The 21,824-nt window shown below is 47.6% G+C and overlaps 1 protein-coding gene across 10 annotated transcripts in view; it reads left to right on the top strand.

The window, feature by feature from the left end:
* CDC14B (cell division cycle 14B) overlaps nucleotides 1-21,824 on the top strand; it is a 197,520-nt gene that overhangs the window by 87,304 nt on the left and 88,392 nt on the right. For all 10 annotated transcript variants that reach the window (XR_004537599.1, XM_033928382.1, XM_033928373.1 and 7 more), the window contains exon 9: nucleotides 3,059-3,289. Coding sequence is in view for 9 of the 10 variants with exons in the window: in XM_033928382.1 (XP_033784273.1) it covers nucleotides 3,059-3,289 (231 nt within the window). In the remaining variant the exon portion in view is untranslated. The remainder of the gene's footprint in view (nucleotides 1-3,058; nucleotides 3,290-21,824) is intronic.

Raw genomic sequence — 21,824 nt, 5'->3', positions numbered from 1 at the left:
GCTTGGCATCCTCTTGCCTAACGGCGATTTTGAGGCTTTTCAAAACTTGGACAAAGTGCCTGCTTTTGAAAAGCCATCCGGACCCCCGGACATGTTCTTGGAAATCCAGACGTCTGGTAACCGCTGCCGGTGGCAGAAATGGGAATGGACCCCCATCTGTATAGAGGCTGGGGTCCGGAAGATTGTAGGGCTGTGGCTGTGGCCCGGCTGGAGCTGTCAGGCCCCCGCTCCGGCCGGACCCGCCAATCAAGTGGGGGCTCAGATTGGCCACCAGAGATGATGGAGGTCCTGCAGGATCCTGGCAAGGGGCATGCCAGGGTCCAAGATTGTAGGGCAGTGATCTTTTCTAATTTCTAAGCAAGGACCATTTTGGATCCAAATGGGCTGATAGACAACAAATATCTTCCTTCTTGGAGCCATGACACCAATAACACTTCACAACATTTATTCCTGCCAGAATACCTGGCCTTGGTCACATGTGCAGAACACAGATAAACCCTGTGCAAATACAGGACCACAAACTAAAAGTCCTAATATACACAAATGAAACCCTAAGATGCCAGATTCTGCATGCAGTACAACACCAGAGAAATAGAAAGAATGCTTTTCTTCCTGAACAGTGCAAAATATAGACAGCAGATAAAAATTCTGAAAACTGACACATTTCAATCACTAAATTGAAAATAAAATCACTTTCCCTAACTTTGTTGTATAGTAATTTTTATTTTTCTACTCATCTCTAGTTGCACTTCCTTTTATCTGTGCTCTTATTTGTTTCCAGGGCCTTATCCATTTGCTGGTTTGTTTGTTTTTTTCTGTCCTTCACTTTTTCAGCTTTCTTCCATTTTTCTGCTTCCTCCTGAAATCTAGTTACTATTCCATGTCTTCCCTATCCCCTCCCTCTCGCTGCCCTTCCCTACCATCATTATGTGCCATTTCCTCCCTCTTTCTTCTCCCCTATTCCCATTTATCCATAAACAGCATTTCTTCCATCTCTCTTCCCTTCCCCAACCCTCCCATCCCTATGAACCATCTCCCTCTTTCTCCCCTTCCCCTCCATCCCTGTGTACCATCTCCTCCCTCCCTTTCCCTCTCCTATTGTGTGACATCTGTCTTCTCCCTTTTCCCTTCCTATGGTCTGGGATCTTTGGGATCTTTATCCTCTCCTTCCCACAGTTTGGCATGTTTCTCCCCTCCTTCCTTTTCCTCCTTCCACCTTTGTGGTCTGGCATCTCTCTGTCTTTTCCTTCCCCTCCCCCTGCCTTAGCCTGGAATCCCTCCCTCCTCCTTCCTTTCCCTGGTCGCTCTCTTATGCCACTCCCTCTCCTCCCCCCCCATTCCCCATCCAGTGGTCTGACATCCCTCTCATTCCCTCCCACGGTCTGGCATTTCTATCTGCCCCTTTTCTTCCCCTGGAGGTCTGACATTTTTCCTTCCCTTTCCTCCCTATCCCCATGGTCCAGCATCTCTCTTACCCTCCCCATGCTATTTTCCCCCTCCCCCCAACCCGGAATCTGGTGCTTATTCACCATTCTTCCCAGCGGCGCTGCTGTAACTGTTCAGGCCACTGACAGTATGAGTGAAGCTTTCTCTCTGCTACGGCTTCTCGCCTATGTGGGGACAGGAAGCAGTTACAGCGGAAAAGCTTCCGAGTCACTGAAGGCAGCTTGTTTACTTCACTCATGCTGCTGGCAGCCCGAGGAGTTAAAGCAGTGCTGCTGGGAACGAGAATGGTGAGTAAGCACCGCCTCTCGCTGAGTGGGGAAGGGACTCTAGATAGTTGCATGAGTCGCCCAGAAGGTCTCTGCAGACCTTTCAATGAAGACCACTGCTGTAGGGTTACTAGATGTCTGGTTTTCCCTGGACAAAAGTAATAAAATAAAAAAGCCACCCGGACTCTCAGCAGAGTCCTTAAAAAGAGGACATGTCTGAGGAAACCCAGACATCTGATAACCCTAGCTAAGGTGCATCTTAGATAAGGCATTCTTACAGCATGGTGGTAACCATGGAGCTTCTGAGACCTGTCACATGGGGAGGAGGAAGGTGCAGAGATAACTCAGGGAATTAAAAGAAAAATGACAACACCAGTTGATTGCTGCAACTAGCATTTGGTTGGTTACATAGAAACATAGAAGATGATGGCAGATAAGGGCCATAGCCCATCAGGTCTGCCCACTCTATTGATCCACCCCCAAGTCTACTATCCTAGGGATCCCACTCCTGGTGACAGGTTCCATTGGCATCCCATTTGCTCTTAAATTCTTGCACGCTGTTTGCCTCGATCACCTGCACCGGGAGCTCGTTCCAAGGATCAACCACTCTCGGTGAAGAAATATTTCCTGGTGTCGCCATGAAATTTCCCGCCTCCGAGTTTGAGTGGATGCCCTCTTGTGGCTGAGGGTCCTTTGAGAAAGAGAATCTCTTCTTCCATCTCGATACGGCCGGTAATATACTTAAACGTCTCGATCATGTCTCCTCTCTCCCTACGTTCCTCGAGTGAGTACAGCCGCAAATTTTTCAGCCTTTCCTCGTACGATAGATCCTTGAGCCCCGAGACCATCCTGGTGGCCATCCTTTGCACCGACTCTATTCTCAGCACATCTTTTCGGTTTGTTGTTGATTTTTAGCAAATACTTCAGTGAGTGTGGACAATAATTGAAATCTCACTTAATACTCTGTTTCCCTTGCTGTTTGTCGTGCCTCACCTGTTCCCTTCCATTCCATTAACATTAGAGCCCATTGCTTCTTAGCCCACTTCCAGCATGATTTTTTTTAATGTGCAAGATGAGTGAAGAGTTGTATATGGTCTGTGTTCTGTATCTCAAAAACTAGAACTGATAAGAGAAAACTGGTGCCATTTTTTTGGAATCAGCAGGTCAAATATACCCAGAAAAAGGTCTAACATTTGAGGCACCAAAATGAGTGCTGGCCAGTGTAAGTGTTACATTAGATGCAAGCTGTAGCAGCACTGCAACAGTTGCCGCCCCATAAATTTGCTTCTGAGTATGCTTGCAATTGATTTCTTTATGACCGTTGCTCATGCTCTTTTCCTCTTCAGGTTACCCTCATCATGCTCCTGAGGCCTACTTTGCGTACTTCAAGAAGCACAGCATTACTACTATCATTCGCCTTAACAAGAAGATTTATGATGCCAAGCGCTTCACAGATGTGGGCTTTGAGCATTATGATCTCTTCTTTGTGGATGGAAGCACACCCAGCGACGCTATCGTCAACAAGTTTTTAAATATTTGTGAGAATGCTGAGGGTGCGATAGCAGTGCACTGCAAAGGTTTGCCCACATTCCTTTCCTGTGTGCATGTTCTTGCCTTATGTGTACTGAATATGGGATAAGGGGGTCTGTGTTGTGGTGAGAGATAGACCAAGTGGTTACATATGTTAGGGCTGGTCAGTCTTACGTAGGTGAAGGTGGTTCATGGAAGCCGTTTTAAGGAGAAGGGGTACAGATTACTAATAGCACAGTATTCTAACAGTCATTTGTGATGTTGGGGGCAAAAGGAACAGTGGCTTACCAGCTGGTTGCAATATGAGGGGAGCATAAACAGAAATGAAACTTTTTGTATCTGCGTTTTTGTAAGGAAATTTCCACTTTGCTCAAGTTACATGTTTGAACTGGGGGAATGTCATGATGATGCAGCTTGTTTGATTGTAGTTGATTATGTTTATATGGAAACCGTATAGGTATAGATGGCATATTTTATTTTATTTTTTAAAATTTATCATTAAAAACCCCACTTGTACAACATACTTGCTTAGGGTGCTGTACCTTTTAGGCTAAGCAATCCAGTCAGTATAAATACTTGGTGAAATGGCTTCTGAAGAGCCATTTTAGTTTTGCAGTGTACATCACAACATGAAGGGGTACAGTAAAGAGAGGACAATGGTTTGAGGACCTATGTTCGGAGGGTACGTATGCTTAAGACTGGGGATTTGCAAGATCAGATTTATGCATTAGAATGGGAACGTAAGGGTAGGTGTTTACCCCCTGAGAAAGAAGCAAAATTACAACAACTTAAATTAGATCTTCAGACGTTAGATTTGGAGATAATTAGTGCTAAACTCCACTGGTTATGTCAAGAATATTTTGAAACAAATAACAGAGTGGCTAGAATACTGGCTCATAAGTTAAGAAAAAGATAACTTTGCAATGTTGTTATGCGTGTACAGGTCCCGATTGGGAATTGTACTACATATTCAGCAGGCTTTTATTAATTATTACCGTCAATTATATCAACCTGAGTATGTATTGAAGGAAGCAGATACCCATTTCTACCTAGAACCTATACAGCTACCTAGTCTTTCGCCTGGAGAAGCTATGGAACTTTCCCTGCCCATTACAGTGGAAGAATTAACATGGGCTATTAAAGACATGCCAGTGGGAAAATCACCAGCATTAGATGGTTTTACTGCTAAATTTTATAAGACATTCCGAACGACTTTGATTTCCCCTTTATTAAGCTTTCTTAATACATTGGTAGACAGACAGGAATTGCCCTATTCTTGGCGTGTAGCTGGTATAACTTTCATATTAAAACCAGGCAAAGATCCGACACCCTGCTCCTCATATAGACCTATTTCATTATTGGATATGGACTATAAATTGTTTACTAAGATTTTAGCCAAACGTCTACAAATGTATATGCCACATCTAACAGTTGATGATCAATCTGGATTTGTACGAGGTCGCCAGACTTTTGATAACATTCGTCGAGTTTGTCATTTAATATGGCAAACTGTTCACGGGCATGATTCGACTCTTATTCTGGGTATCGATGCCGAGAAGGCTTTTGATAGGGTTTACTGGCCCTATCTATTTCAAGTTTTAGAAAAGGTGGGGATAACTGGAAATTTTTTATGCTGGCTTCAGTTGTTATATAAGGCCCCTCTGGCATCGATTAATATAAATGGAGGATGTACTGATTGTTTCACATTGGAAAGGGGGACTCGTCAATGTTGTGCTTTGTCACCTGTACTTTTTGCACTAGCTATGGAGCCTCACGCACAATTTGTACGACAGGCTTCAAATATTTCAGATATAAGATGTGGCAGATTAGATAAAAATATTATTGTTTGCAGATGACATTCTTTTTACAATAGGAGGTCCTCGCACCTCGTTGAAAGCTATAGTGGAAGCTTTGACAAGTTATGGACAAGTCTCAGAAATCCTGGATCTCTTATTCTCAGATTTAGATCGTAGATGGATCCTCAGTAATTATTCTTTTAAATGGGCACAACAATCATTACGATATTTGGGGATTAATTTGACTAAGCAAGTGGAGATGTTATATGTTGCCAATTATCCTCCCCTTTTGAAAGCGATTTATCAGGACATTGAGAGGTGACAACATCTTAATATTTCATGGCTAGGTAGGGTACAAACAATTAAGATTGTGGTGCTTCCAAGGTTGCTCTATCTTTTTTTAGCCCTACCAATTCCTCTCCCTAAAAATTTTTTTCTCCATTTGGAGCGAAAGATATTTGCATATATTTGGCAATATATGTGATGTTGTACCAACCTAGGAAATTGGGAGGAATGGCAGAGCCACATTTTCAATATTATTATCAAGCAGCTCAACTGCAATATTTAGTTAATTGGAAATTGGATAGGGGGAAATCATGGGTGAGTATGGAACAAAAGATATTGGGCATGCCCCCGCTATGGGCGATACCCTGGCTTCCACTACCCCAACTTTCTATTATAGCTAAGACGTCTAATCCTGTAATACGGCACACTCTAGATTGTGGACACAGGTGCATAAACGATATTACGGGAAGAAAATCTACTTTTGGGGACAGCTATTATATATATGCCTAATTTTGTTCTAGGTGAAGTTGATGTGGCCTTCCATATATGGGTAAGAAAAGGTTTTAAAACATTGGAGCAATTATTGGATGATGGGAAAATTGTCCCCATTGAAGTATTGATGGAAGAATATGGCCTCCTACCGAGAGATCTAGTCTTCTATAGACAAATTGAAAGTTTTATTAAAAAAGGGTTCTTTAAAGAATTAGCTATTGCTGAACAGTCGAATTTAGAGAGGGCCATGTTAAAAGAAAGTGGGAGGGGCAGCATCACCAAGTTATATAATGCACAATTGGAGCATCTTCATCCCCCGCTGAAATATAGATGCCGTTGGGAAAATATAATAGATAAAGAATGGTCTAAAATAATGGTCTAAAATAATGCATTCCCTACTTTATCCCAGAACAAGCAGGCAGCATATTCTTGACTGATGGGTGACGGCACCGACGGAGCCCCGGTACGGACAATTTTAGAGTGATTGCACTCTAAGAACTTAGAAAGTTCTAGCTAGGCCGCACTGCATGCGCGCGAGTGCCTTCCCGCCCGACGGAGGCGCGCGGGTCCTCAGTTTCTTAGTTTCCGTGGAGCTAAGAAGACGCGTGTTTCCAACGGCTGTTGGACTCTCTTTTTTCGCCTTCCCGCTCGCGTAATTTTTCTCGTGAATTTATTCACTTTTTATTCTTTTCTAAAAAAAAAAAAAAAAGTCTCTTTTTTTTTGTTTTGACTTTTTTCGGTCGGCCCCGGTGGGGCCTGTTGGCACCATCGAAGCCTCGGGCTTCGATTTTGCTACTGCCGTTTTTCCCTTCATGCCCCCTTCACCGGGTTTTAAAAAGCATCAGCGGTGTGCACGCCCTATTTCTTTATCCGACCCGCACAAGTGGTGCCTTCAGTGTTTGGGTCCGGACCATAGGGCAGAAACGTGCACCCGCTGTAGTTCTCTTCAAAAGAGAACTTTGAAGAATCGCCAAATTCAACAGCGGATTCTTTTCGGTGCCGCTATGGAAGTTCCACCGGCATCGACTCCGGCGACTTCCTCCAAATCGGCACCGGTGGTTTCGACACCGCAAGAGGTCTCTTCGGTGTCGCACCCTTCAGGTAAGCCAGCTAAGAAGCCATCCCCTTCTGTTCTTGGCCCGCCAGTCGAACAAGCAGTGAGCCAAGTCCTGCAGACTGCGCGCCGGCCCCGCAAACGCTCCGCTCCCATAGAAGTCACTGCCTCTTCATCGGCATCGACTTTGCCTGAGCGTCGAGCTGCACCGCAGGTACCGAGCAAGAAAAAAGCGGTACCGGTGCCATCAGGACCGTCTTTGGATGAGCGTATAGCATCCATCCTTCAGGTCCAGCTTAAGGAGCAATTACAACACCTGCTCCCGGCTCTGCTATCTCCGAACCTTCCGGTGTCGGTTCCTACTGAGCCTACGGTACCGATCGTCGACCAGCCTATGTTGTCGGCATCGACGTTATCGGTACTGCTTAAATCTGCCTCTTCTATTTCTATGCCTATTTTATCGGCAGAGCCAAAGTCTCTTCGACGTACGGCTCACTCGGCCTCTGATCCGGTACCGCTCTCTGACATCTGTCCCGCTTTACAGTCACCAGGTACGGTGTCGATGCGTTCAGGCAAATCGGTACGCAAAACCAGGCATACCGAATCCTCTACTCCTTTGTCTCAGGGCCATCTCCCATCGGTACGTGACCCTGATTTATGGGATGACTCCGATGATCCCCTCGGTACCGAGGAGGATTTTTCATCGGATGAGGCTGACCCATCGGTGCAGGATCCTGCTAGTAAGCGAGAGCACTCTTCCTTCACTAAATTTCTGAGGGAGATGTCAGACACCCTTTCTCTCCCCTTGGAGTCTGATTCTAAAAAGTCAAAAGCATTCCTAGAGGCTTTGGACTTTGACCAACCTCCCAAAGAATTAAGTTACCCCTTCATGACATATTACGGGAAACTTTTTACAAAAATCTGGAAACTCCTCTCACTATTCCAGGAGCTCCAAGGAAATTGGAATCACTTTATAAAGTTATTCCTATCCCAGGGTTTGACAAGCCTCAACTTCCACATGAATCTTTGCTGGTGGAGTCAACCCTCAAAAAATCTGCAGGCTCTAGTGTGTATGCCTCTGTCCCTCCTGGCAAAGAAGGCAAGGCCATGGACAAATTTGGTAAACGACTTTACCAAAATGCTATGTTGGCCAACCGTTCAGGTAACTATGCGTTTCACTTTTCCTTTTACCTGAAACATCTTATCCAGCAGATGGCCACTTTTCAGAAATATATTCCTGACCGCAAGCTTTCTGCTTTTCAACAATGCACTGCCAGTCTCTTGCAACTCAGGAAGTTTATGGTCCGTTCCATATATGACACTTTTGAACTGACCTCCCGAGCTACTGCTATGGCTGTGGCGATGAGACGATTGGCATGGCTTCGCGTCTCAGACCTTGATGTGAACCACCAGGACAATCTTGCCAATGCTCCCTGCCTAGGTGATGAACTGTTTGGAGAATCTCTGGATACCACCACTCAGAAGCTTTCTGCTCATGAGACGAGGTGGGATACTTTATTGAAAAACAAAAAGAAACCCCCTCCTCCTCGTCCTTTCAGGCAGCAGACGTCGTATCAGAGGCGTTTTTCTGCTCGGCCGATTCAGCCTCAGCCTCGGAGGCAACGGCAGCAACAACAACAGGCCCACCAACAACAGCCACCTGCCATGAAGCCTGTTACTCAGCCTAAACCGACTCAGCCCTTTTGACTTGCTTCTCCAGGGCATTGCTAGTCTTCCTCCCTCATGTCCTCTTCCGCAGCCTATAGGAGGTCGACTAAACATTTTTCTGACTCGATGGGAAATAATCACCACCGACCAGTGGGTGCTCTCTATCATCGCCCACGGCTACTCCCTCAATTTTCAGACTCCTCCGCCGTTAGGCCTGCCAAAAGAGTCTGCTTCCAACAAGTCTCAGTCCCTCCTTCTCGCTCAAGAGGTTCAATCCCTCCTTCTTCTCAATGCCTTCAAAGAAGTTCCTCCGGATCAGCGAGGTCAGGGATTTTATTCCCGGTACTTTCTAGTTCCCAAAAAGACCGGAGACCTCAGACCTATCTTAGATCTCAGAGATCTCAACAAATGTTTGGTCAAGGAGAAGTTCAAGATGCTCTCTCTTGCCACCCTCTACCCTCTTCTCACTCAGGGCGACTGGCTATGCTTCCTCGATCTAAAAGAGGCTTACACTCATATTCCTATCCATCTGATGTCCAGGCAATATCTACGCTTTCTCATCAATCAAAATCATTATCAGTACAAGGTGCTACCCTTCGGTCTGGCCTCCTCTCCCAGGGTATTCACCAAGTGTCTGATTGTGGTAGCAGCCTATCTCCGCTCTCACAATTTTCAAGTCTTCCCTTACTTGGACGACTGGCTGATCAAGGCTCACTCTCCTCAGGCGGTTCTGCTTGCCACCAACCAGACCATTCACTTCCTTCGACTCTTGGGTTTCGAAATCAATCTACCCAAGTCGCACCTCATTCCTACCCAGCGACTTCAATTCATTGGAGCCATTCTGGACACTGTTCTGATGAGGGCGTTTCTTCCATCCAACTGCCTTCAGACCATCCTTCGTCTCTGTCGGCAGGTGTTTCACCAGATTACCATCTCTGTGAATCACATGATGGTGCTCTTGGGGCACATGGCTTCGACAGTACATGTCACCCCCTTTGCACGTCTCCACCTGCGTACTCCTCAATGGACCCTAGCGACCCAATGGTCTCAAGCGACGGATCCTTGCTCTCAACACATATCTGTGACCTCGTCTCTTCGACAGTCGCTTCTTTGGTGGTTGACATCTTCAAATCTATCCAGAGGTCTACTGTTCCATCTACCTCCTCATCATTTCGTGATCACCACAGACGCGTCCCCTTATGCCTGGGGAGCTCACTTGAACGAGTACCAAACTCAGGGGTTTTGGACTGCCCAGGAAAAGAAACACCATATCAATTTCCTGGAACTCCGAGCGATGTTTTATGCCCTCAAGGCTTTTCAACATCTTCTCTTTCCTCAAGTACTACTCATTTGCACAGACAATCAAGTTGCAATGTACTATATCAACAAACAGGGAGGGACGGGCTCTCGCCTGTTGTGTCAGGAAGCCCAACGGATTTGGTCTTGGGCGACAGCTCGTCATTTATTCCTGAAGGCTGTCTACATTCAAGGAGAACAGAATTCCTTAGCAGACAATCTCAGCAGAATTTTCCAATCTCACGAATGGACTCTAGATCCCACGACTCTTCAGTCCATTTTCGCTCAATGGGGCAGCTCCTCACAATCATCAGCTGCCCATTGTTTTGCTCCAGACTCTTCTCGCCTCACCGTCTGGCACCCGATGCATTTCTCCTGGAATGGACCAATCTCTTCCTCTATGCATTTCCCCCTCTCCCGCTCATGCTGTGGACATTGTTCAAGCTCAAGAGGGAACGAGCCACCATGATTCTCATCGCTCCACGGTGGCCCAGGCAACATTGGTTCTCCCTTCTACTTCAACTCAGTTACAGGGAACCCATACCTCTTCCACTGTTTCCTTCTCTGCTTACTCAGCATCAACAGTCCCTTCTGCATCCCAACTTACAGTCTCTGCACCTGACAGCTTGGTTTCTCTCGGGCTGACTTCGGCTCATTCACTCCTTTCTCAGCCTGTCCTTTCTATCATTGATGCTTCCAGGAAACCGGCCACTCTTCAGTGTTATCAACAGAAGTGGTCTCGGTTTTCTTCCTGGTGCCTCTTACATCACCATAATCCCATGTCTCTAGCAGTGGGACTGGTGTTGGACTATCTTCTTTCCTTGTCTGACTCTGGCCTTAAATCTACTTCTATCAGAGTTCATCTTAGTGCCATTGCTGCCTTTCATGAGCCAGTTCATGGAAAACCTCTCGGCTCATCCTTTGGTTTCTAGGTTCATGAGGGGCCTTTTCAATGTGAAACCACCTCTCAAGCCCCCTCCTGTGGTTTGGGATCTCAATGTGGTTCTTTCCGCTTTAATGAAGCCGCCTTTTGAACCTTTGGCCACAGCACATTTCAAATTTCTCACTTGGAAAGTGGTCTTCCTGATAGCTCTCACTTCTGCCAGGAGGGTCAGTGAGTTGCATGCACTAGTGGCCGATCCACCTTTCACTGTTTTTCACCATGATAAGGTGGTTCTCCGTACACATCCAAAGTTTTTCCCTAAGGTTGTGTCTGACTTTCATCTTAATCAGTCCATTGTCCTACCTGTATTTTTTCCAAAGCCTCATTCTCATCCAGGTGCACAGGCTTTGCATACCTTAGACTGTAAACGTGCTTTGGCTTACTATCTTGAACGCACAAAACCTCACAGACCATCTCCTCAACTGTTTTTGTCTTTTGATCCTAACAAGTTGGGTCATCCTGTATCTAAACGCACCCTATCCAATTGGCTTGCTGCTTGCGTTTCATTTTGTTATGCTCAGTCGGGCCTGACACTGGAAGGTTCTGTCACGGGCCACAAAGTTAGAGCTATGGCAGCATCTGTAGCTTTCCTCCATTCCACTCCTATTGAGGAAATCTGCAAGGCTGCTACTTGGTCCTCAGTTCATACTTTCACATCTCACTATTGTCTGGATGCATTCTCCAGACGGGATGAACACTTCGGCCAATCTGTTTTACAAAATTTGTTTTCTTAATGGCCAACCTTCCCTCCATCCCTCTTTTTGTTAGCTTGGAGGTCACCCATCAGTCAAGAATATGCTGCCTGCTTGTCCTGGGATAAAGCACAGTTACTTACCGTAACAGGTGTTATCCAGGGACAGCAGGCAGATATTCTTGCGTCCCTCCCACCTCCCCGGGTTGGCTTCTTAGCTGGCTTATCTTAACTGGGGACCGCGCGCCTCCGTCGGGCGGGAAGGCACTCGCGCACGCGCGGTGCAGCTTAGCTAGAACTTTCTAAGTTCTTAGAGTGCAATCACTCTAAAATTGTCCGTACCGGGGCTCCGTCGGTGCCGTCACCCATCAGCCAAGAATATCTGCCTGCTGTCCCTGGATAACACCTGTTACGGTAAGTAACTGTGCTTTATGGTACTATAGCTAGCAATATGATAGAAAATGGTTATAAGATGTTTTTTTGCTGGTATTATACTCCAGTGCGATTGAGGGCTGTGTATGGGAAAGGATTGAATAAATGTTGAAGAGGATGTGTGGAAGTGGGTACCTTTGAGCATATATGGTGGCAGTATTAGGCACTGTGATTCCTAAGACTATGGAGTGCTGTTCATTGAATATGGGACCAGATGCCCTGCCTCTTAAGCAGCGAGATGGATACATCTGATAATGACAGCAGGTCGACTTGTCTTTGCATCTGTTTGGAAGCAACCAGACCTTCTGACATTCCGAGTACTGTTGACCAAAATTCAATTTATACAACAAATGTCAAAATTGACCGCTCTTCTGAGAAATCAGATACATAGCTACAGTACAGTCTGGGGGACATATGAAACTTGGATTAGCTCTCAAGGGAATATTCCCATAGTTTATTGATAGATTTATATTTCTATATCTTATGAATCTCCTGCACACATCCTCCCACCAGGGTGGGAGGGGGGAAGGGAGGATTTGGTAAGAGAAGTTGTATAGGAAATTTGATAATTTTTATGCATTATGAAATAAGATATATAATGAATTAATATATTGTTCAATGATTGAATATATAAGAAAGATGTTTTTAAAATGTATTTAAATTTTCAATAAAGCTAATGGAAAAAAAAAAAAGAGAGGACAATGAGAAGGTAGGGCTGGGGGATTGCAGCTGGAATGTAAGGAAGAAGGAGAGAGAAATAGAGTGGCCTCATATCTTTTTTTAGTACTCCTAGGGGGTGAAGGGGAGTAGGAGGGGAGAGAAATGCTTAGAAGTGAGAAGTATTTAATGTAGGAGTTTTCAACCCAGTCCTTGGACTATCTGGTTTTTCAGGAGACCCACAATAAATATGCATGAGAGAGAGTGTCACATGCACTGCCTCCATTCTATGCAATTCTGTCATGTATATTCATTATGTGTGTCTTGTAAACTGGATTGGATGGGTGTGTCATGAGGACAGTTGAGAAGCATTGATTGAATGGAAAACCTATACAGAAAATTCCTATATTTAAAAAAGAAAAAAAGTTGGGTCCCTAAGTTTGTGCAGAAGGAAGGCCCCCAACAGTGGCAGCCTGTCTAAATCACTGCCAAGCCGATGAAGAGGTCCGCGGGTGGGGGCAAGGAAAGAGAGAGGGGAAACAGCCAGATACGGGACTCAGGATCATGGGAGAGGGAGAGGTGTTGCTGCTGGACTGGGGACCAGGAGAGGTGAGAGGGAGAGGTGCTGCTGCTGGACTGGGGCCAGGAGAGGGAGAGGTGCTGCTGCTGGACGGGGGCCAGGAAAGGTGAGAGGGAGACGCTGGACTGGAAGTATAGGAGAGTGCTGCTGCACCTGTGACATAGAGGGAGAATAGGGACACACTGAGGGGGGAATGCTGGATGGAGGAGGGATGGGAACACAGAAGGACAATACTGATCACGGGGTACAAAAGAACAAGGACACAGCGGGTAGATGCTGGACAGGATAGAAAGAGATCAGTGTCTTAGTACCACAGGCATCGTCAATGTGGGGTGGAGCCAATGCTTCTCTAATCTAATCTAATCTTCATTTATATACCGCATCTACTCCCTAAGGAGCTCGACTCGGTTTACAGTTCGTTAAAAAATGAAACATAACAAGTAAAAACTGTGGGATAAAAACAGAAATTGATTAGATTAGATGGATGGAAAAAGTTAGAAAAAAGTATGTTGCGTTGCTTAAAATTACTATACGACAGCTAAGAACATAAGAATTGCCGCTGCTGGGTTAGACCAGTGGTCCATCATGCCCAGCAGTCCGCTCATGCGGCGGCCCTTTGGTCAAAGACCAGCGCCCTAACTTAACTATTGTGAAAACAACCAGGTTTTTAAACTTTTTCGAAATTGAAATAATTGATCTACCAGTCTTAGAGAATTCCAAATTCTCACCAATTTAAAAATAAAAGATTTACTAAGCTTCCCAGTGCATTTAATACCTTTCAGAGAAGTAAATGCTAATTTGTGAATTGTTGTAGTTCTTGAATAGAAGGATCTAAAGGAATTCCCACTAAGGGGAATCAAAGAGTCAAATATTCCTTAAAGGAGTTTGAAAACCACACATGCACACTTGAACTGTATTCTATGATGGACCGGAAGCCAATGGAGTTTTTTCATCAATGGGGAAACATGATCATACTTTCTCTTTCCAAAAATAACTTTGGCCGCTGTATTCTGTATTAACTGGAGACAATCTAAACTGCCCTGTTTAATACACAAATAAATAGAATTACAGAAGTCCTACCACTGGGCCAACACAGTGGATTGTACCAGTAATAAATAATGTTCTTGATAAAATAGTGCCCTGACTTCCCTCAGCATGCGCAAACTAAAGAAACATTTCTTTGCTAAGGAATTTATTTGGTCATTAAAAGTGAGAGAGGAATCCAGAATAATACCCAAAACTCCAGAAGTGAAGACAAGTTGTAATATAATATTTGATTTCAATGCAATATTAGTAGGGAGATTAACTAATCTAGGTCCAATCCAAAGCAGCCCCCCATACCTATTTAAATGTTCACCAGTGTGAGCAGCATCTTCCACTTGTTGCTCTCGCCGGCCTCTGCTCCCTTCTGACATAATTTCATGGTTGCGGGATCGGGATGTGATGTCAGAAGGGAGCCGAAGTCGGTTCGAGCAACAAGTAAAAGAACCTGTTTGCGCCTGCGAACATTTCAAGAGGTATGGAGGGGGCGCTCAGATAACGAGTGGGGAGGGGGCACTTGGCGCGGATGTGTGAGTGAGAGAGAAAGGCAGAGTGGCTGAGGGGTAGGTGGAATGTGCGAGTGAGAAAGAGAAAGAAAGAGAGAAGGGCAAAGTAGCTGAGGGTAGGTGGGATGTGCGAGTGAGAGAAGGGTGGAGTCGCTGAGGGCAGGTGGAATGTGTGTGAGAGAACTTGCTCATAATGACCAATCAGATTTCATGTTTCATTTTCCCAGAGAAAGATTAAACTGCATCGGTCACTATTGCAACTATTTGCATGCACTGCTTTCATTGTATGCTAATAGATCTCATGCATAGTCATTGGGGAAATCCTGAAAACTCGGCTGGATTGTGGCCCTCAAGGACCGACTATGATACCTGTGCTCTAGAGGAAGTACCAGAGTTTTTTTGTTTTGTGGTTTTTTTAAAAATCTTTATTGATTTTCAAAACTAATACAAAGTGCCAAGAATTGTACAGACAATAATAATCAACGTAAGCACTTAAATTCCATCAATAACAATGCTGAAGGAAAAAATCCCTCCCCATCCTGGATATGTATAGAAATAAACAAAATAAAATAAAAGACAACTATGCTGAAGTAACAAGTAACGGAGTTTAAAAACTGGAGAAGGAGAGAGCCAGCTCAAAGAGGATGGAAGGGTAGACGGGATGGTAGAGCTTGACAGGGTGTCTGCCACTTTGTCTGATAATGATCTCAGCTCTCACAGTGAAGATTGTTTTATACGCTGGCTATGCTTTAAAAACAGTAAAGATCTCTGGCCTAGATTTGTGAGCCTTAATGTGAACCTAGTGCTGAAAAATCAGTTCATAGTCAGTCGCGCACGAGACACCAGCGCGCCGCGGGAAAACTTAATTTTAAAGAGCTCCGAAGCAGGGTGTGAGTGGGGAACCCCTCCCCCCACTTTACTGCATAGTTTTCGCGCTGCTGTTGGGGGGTTGGAACCCTCCATTATAGAGAAAACGGAAACTTTTTCTGATTTTTTTCAGGAAAAGTTCCGTTTTCTTTATAATGTGGGGGGTTGCACACACCCCCCAACGGCAGCGCGAACACCCCCCGTCGGAGCTCTTTAAAACTAAGTTTTCCCGCGGCGTGCTTGTGTCTTGCGCCGAATTGTCGGCGTGCTGGTGTATGTCGTCACCGAAAAATCAGTGTTACGCTTCTTTTCTTTTCCCCTGCCCTAAATCTGCCCTGGCTGCCACCTACTTTTTATGCTCCTAAACTTGAAGTTTGGTGACATTTTTCCACCAGTTCTATTAAATACAGTAGAATTTTATTAAATTCTATTAAACATAGGGGCGTAGTTATAGAATAGGGCAAGCTACACGAGTAACATAATTAACAATTTGACAAATTAGTAATAAATACCAATAATTGGCATTAACAAGCACTAACGGACACTAATTTGTCATTGCAAATGGAACAGTTATGCCCCTAATCTATATTCAGTACGCCTAGTTTCTTTTTATCTTCATATCTTTTGAGATTCTTTGTTCTTTCTCTTCCTATTGTTTTTAACCTTAATTGTCTTTTTTTCTATTAATTAAATTGTATTTCTTTTCCCAGTCTTTCCTCATGTTTTATTATGTTTATAAAATTAGTCTTTATTATGTTTTGTAAGATTTAGTTTTTTGTTAGTTATGTTTGTCCCCCAATTTTGTAATTTTATTGATTTGTTCATCGCTTAGAATTTGGAACAAGCGATTAATCAAATTTTATAACAAACTTGAAACTTGAACGTAAATGCAAAGGAGGTGTTAATGTAGGAGGGGCATGTTGTGGGCGTTGCAGCTATTCTAGTGCACACTTTATAAAAATAGTTGCATTTACACTCCCAACTGCTGCATTTAGAAGCCACCATTCACACCAGCCATAAACATGGCATACTCAGTCACGCCTAAAGTGTGGTGCTTAATAGTGAACTTTGTATTGTATAACACAACCTGCGGCCCCATGAAGTATTTTGTGTGGCCCCGGTCGAGGGCGATGCAGTGTTTTCCTCTGCTACCCCCAGGTGTTTACCATCTTGCCGGCTCCCTCCTCTGTCTTGCTGCAGCATTTGTGCAGCCCCAGAAACACTTTTATCCCAGGACAAGCAGGCATGATATTCTCACATGTGGGTGACGTCATCTACGGAGCCCCGATGCGGAAGCATTTTCAAGCAAACTTGATTGAAGATTTAAGTTTGCTCTGCTGCTCCACGCATGCGTGCCTTCCTGCTCCACTAGGGGGTGCATCCCCTCGTGGTCTCCAGTTCAAAATTTTCCGCTGAGCCTAGAAGTCGTGTTTTTTCAGGCTCTGCCCCAACTGCCTTCTAGCACCGCGATTTTCTTGTTTTTTCTCGATTAAGTCGCTGTGCGCAAATTTTTCTTTCTCAACTTGATTCCTGCTTCGTTTTTGACGACCCGGAGGCTTCCAGGGGGCTACTCGAGCCGCGGCCACTTTCGATTCTATGTCCCGGCCTTTGACCGACTTTAAAAAGTGCACCCGGTGCGAGCGGCTTCTTTCCATCACAGACCCGCATCGCCGGTGCATCCTTTGCCTGGGGGCCGCTCATCCAACCGACTCCTGCCCCCAGTGCGCTACTTTCCAGAACCGGGCCCTCCGTCGAAGGAAAGCCCGCATGGCGGATCTTTTCGCCCCAGACCAACCCTCTACCTCGGCCTCAAGGTCGGCCCCGGCCTCGGCCCCGGCCTTGACCTCGGCCCCGAATACCTCGTCATCGCCTCGAGACTCGATTCCGAAGTCCTCGGGACAACAGAAAACCTCGGCTCCGGGTAAGTCCCCTCTTCCCTCTTCAGGTTCTTTACCAGCAAAGAAACCAACCTCGGGGACACCGGCGACACATGGCGGAAGCCCCATGCTTACAGCCCCGGCGAAGCCCTCCAAGCCTTCGGGCCGTGCCTCCACCACACGGGAATACTCTGATACGAGGTCGCCCCCGGTGGAGTGCACCGAGGCAGTGGACATGCCTTCGATGCTGTCCGTGCCTGTCTTCCAGGACCTACTCTGAGCAATGATCTCATCGGAGCTGTCCGCTGCAATGGCCCATCTACAACCGGCCTCGACCTCGACCCCGCATGTGCCAGACCAGCCTGAGCCTCGCGTCGAGCACCTCGAGGAAAAGTGCGCAAGCTTCGCCGCATCTCATCCTCCTCTGACTCCTCGCCAAGGCACCCGAGGCGCTCTCCCTCCACTGACCGCCACAGGGCAAAACGTCGTGCTAAACCGACAGAAACCTCGAACCGCCGTACCTCCAAGAAGGCCCGGAGTTCCCCCACTCTACGAGGCCGTTCCCCTACACCTCGTACGGGACCGCTCAGGGTGGCGGAGTTATCACTCTCCAACCCGCGCATCCTCCGAACTCCCCCTCGGACCGGGGCTCCGATCCGAGGTGTCAGGCTTTCACCGAGGGAGTCCGGGTCGAGGTCACCGATTCGACATCGATCGGTACCCCGAACCCCGGCATCGTCTCCGAGGGGCTCCTTGAGACGTCGGAGATCCACGACCCCGGAACACTTTCACAGAGCTTCCCCGGTCTCGGAACGTGGATCGGAGCGGGAACCTCGATACTCGAGGGAAGCCTCCCCGTCCTTCTCCACCCGACGGATGTCTCGTTCACCGACCCCACACGGGGCCTCGGAAACATCCCGCCCATCCTTCACTCGCTTTGTCCAGGACATGGGCCACGCTTGGGACTTAGACCTCCAGTCCGACTCCAGATACTCAAAGGAGTACCTAGCGGAGCTGGACATGCCATCACTTCCCAGAGAGTCCCTTCGCTTACCGCCTAATCCGGTACTCCAACAGGCTTTCTTCAGGAACCTGGAGACCCCCTATATGGTCACAGCCGTCCCCTCCAAAATGGAGGCCAAGTACCGTACGGTACCCTACCCGGGGTTTGAACAACCACAGCTCTCCCACCAGTCGCTGTTGGTAGAATCGTCCCTGAAAAAGGCGCACCCCTCCCGGGTCTCAGCCACGGTCCCCCCAGGTCGGGAAGGCCGAACCCTGGACAAGTTCGGCAGGAGACTTTATCAAAATGCGATGATGGCCTCTAGGGTGCAAAGCTACACTTTCACCTTCACATCCTACCTCAAACACCTCATCGGACTACTGAGAGCCTTTGAGACTGACCTACCAGCCTCTCGCCAAGGAGCGTTTAGCCTGCTTGTAGAGTCCCTCTCCAACCTACGCCTCCATCTATTCCACGCGGCCTACGATGGCTTCGAACTCTCCTCCAGAGAGGCAGCCTTTGCTATCGCCATGCGCCGAATAGCTTGGCTGCGCCTGGTCGACATGGACCCCAACTTACAGGACCGGTTGGCTAACCTCCCCTGCGTGGGAAAAGAGCTGTTTGACGACACTATCGAGGCGGCTACAAAACGCCTCTCTGAACATGAACGCTCATTTGCCTCCCTTGTCCGGCAAAAGCCAAAACCGCCCGCGTCCAGGCCATTCAGGGCCCCTCCGCGCCGCTACCCACAAAAATCCACTCCTGCTTTCTCCCAGCCTCCGCCCAGGCGTCCGCAAACCCACCACCGGGCCCCACCCAAATCCCAACCGCCTGCAACTACCAAACCATCCCCGTCCTTTTGACAGGATACGCGGAAGGGGGCTGACCCCCTCCGCCAGAGTTCCAGGCTCCCTGCCTATCGGGGGCCGCCTCAGAGCTTTTTACCCTCACTGGGAACAACTCACGTCGGACGCATGGGTCCTTGGCGTGATCTCATCAGGATAATCTCTCAACTTTCGAGCCATTCCCCCAGACAGCCCCCCAGGGAAGTGCCCTCCCAACCGAACGCTGCTACTGCTACTCCTCTCAGAAGCTCGAGATCTGCTTCGCCTGCGAGCAGTGTAGGAGGTTCCCCCGACCAACGGGGGAAGGGCTTCTACTCCCGTTACTTCCTGGTACCGAAGAAGACGGGAGACCTACGCCCAATACTAGACTTGAGACGACTCAACAAATTTCTGGTACGGGAAAAATTTTGGATGCTTTCCCTACCGACTCTCTACCCCCTGATCGAAAAAGGCGATTGGCTCTGCTCCCTCGATCTGAAGGAGGCGTACACACATGTTCCAGTGCACCCCGCTCACCGCAAGTTCTTGCGTTTCCAAGTAGGGGACCTGCACCTACAATACCGAGTCCTCCCCTTTGGCCTAGCATCGTCACCCCGGGTCTTCACCAAGTGCCTCGTGGTGGTCGCAGCTGCCTTATGCTCCCAGGGCCTTCAGGTATTCCCCTACCTGGACGACTGGCTGATCAAAGCCCCGTCCAGGGAAGGGGTTATCTCAGTGACCCAACAGACTATTATCTACCTACAGAGTCTGGGGTTCGAGGTAAACTTCCCAAAATCCCAACTGAGCCCCTCGCAGTCCCTGCAGTTCATCGGGGCCACGCTGGACACGGTTCACCTCCGTTCCTTCCTCCCCCCTCCACGTCTAGAGGCATTAGTAAATCTGAGTCGAAGGATCTCAATGCTACCCTCGGTATCAGCTCGACAGATGATGACTCTACTAGGCCACATGGCCTCCACCGCCCACGTCACACCATTCGCCCGTCTCCACCTGAGAATCCCTCAATGGAACCTAGCCTCTCAATGGCGTCAAGACCGGGACTCGATCGATCGCCCCGTGACAGTGACGCCTTCCCTGCAACGATCGCTCCTCTGGTGGGCCAACTCTTCAAATCTTTCCAAAGGTTTGCTCTTCCTCGCCCCCCCACACAACAATGTGCTCACCACGGACTCATCGGAGTACGCTTGGGGAGCCCATCTGGATGGCCTACGCACTCAAGGGATGTGGTCAGCAGAGGACCGTCGCTGCCACATCAACGTGCTAGAACTTCGGGCCATCTATCTCGCAGCTGTAGCTTTTCAACATCTGCTCCACGACCGGGTGGTTCTCATCCGAACCGACAAACAAACAAGGGGGAACAGGGTCTTGGCCCCTCTGTCGGGAAGCTCTTCGCCTCTGGAAATGGGCAATCTCCAACAACACCTTCCTTTGAGCGGTGTACATACAAGGAGAACAAAACTGTCTGGCGGACAGACTCAGCCGCCTCCTCCAGCCACACGAGTGGTCACTGCACTCTCAAACCTTACAACAGGTGTTCGAACAGTGGGGGACGCCTCAAATAGATCTGTTCGCATCCCCCCACAATCACAAACTGCCTCTCTTCTGCTCCCGGATGTACTCCCCGGACCGGCTCGAGGCCGACGCCTTCCTCCTCGACTGGGAGGGAAGGTTCCTGTACGCGTTCCCACCGTTTCCTCTGATCCTGCGGACGCTTGTCCACCTGAAAACAGTACAAACCACCCTGATCCTGATTGCTCCTTGCTGGCCACGCCAGCCTTGGTTTTCCCTCCTACTTCAACTCAGTGTCAGAGATCCACTGCCTCTGCCTCGGTTTCCCTCTCTACTGTCATAGGGTCAGGGTTCACTGTTACATCCCAATCTTCAATCTCTTCATCTGAATGCTTGGTTTCTTTCCCCCTGACTTCTCTCCCCGTGTCTCAATCAGTCAAGGAGATATTGGAGGCCTCTAGAAAGGCCTCGACGAGAACCTGCTACTCCCAAAAGTGGACCAGATTCTCAACCTGGTGCTCCTCCCACAGCCAGGACCCGGTGTCGGTCCCCGTCCCTCTGGTCCTTGACTATTTACTTCAATTATCTCACTCCGGCCTAAAGACCAACTCCATTCGAGTACACCTCAGTGCGATTGCGGCCTTTCACCAGCCCCTGGAAGGGAAAGCCCTCTCGCTCCATCCCTTAGTCTCTCGCTTCATGAAGGGTCTCCTGAATGTCCTCCTCTCAAACCTCCTCCGGTGGTTTGGGACCTCAACGTGGTTCTGGCTCAACTAATGAAACCTCCATTTGAGCCCCTAGAAAAAATGCCATCCAAAATTCCTCACTTGGAAGGTAATTTTCCTGCTTGCGCTCACTTCCGCTCGGCGGGTTAGTGAGTTAAAGGCTCTGGTAGCGGACCCACCCTTCACGGTATTCCATCACGACAAGGTGGTACTCCGCACTCATCCAAAGTTCTTGCCTAAAGTAGTGTCTGATTTTCACCTCAATCAGTCCATTGTCTTGCCTGTGTTTTTTCCCAAGCCCCACTCTCGTCCCGGAGA

The sequence above is a fragment of the Geotrypetes seraphini genome, chromosome 1 (assembly GCF_902459505.1).
Source record: "Geotrypetes seraphini chromosome 1, aGeoSer1.1, whole genome shotgun sequence".
Classification (NCBI taxonomy): domain Eukaryota; kingdom Metazoa; phylum Chordata; class Amphibia; order Gymnophiona; family Dermophiidae; genus Geotrypetes; species Geotrypetes seraphini.
Note: the sequence above shows the minus strand (reverse complement) of the source record. Positions and strands in the feature narration are given on the sequence as shown.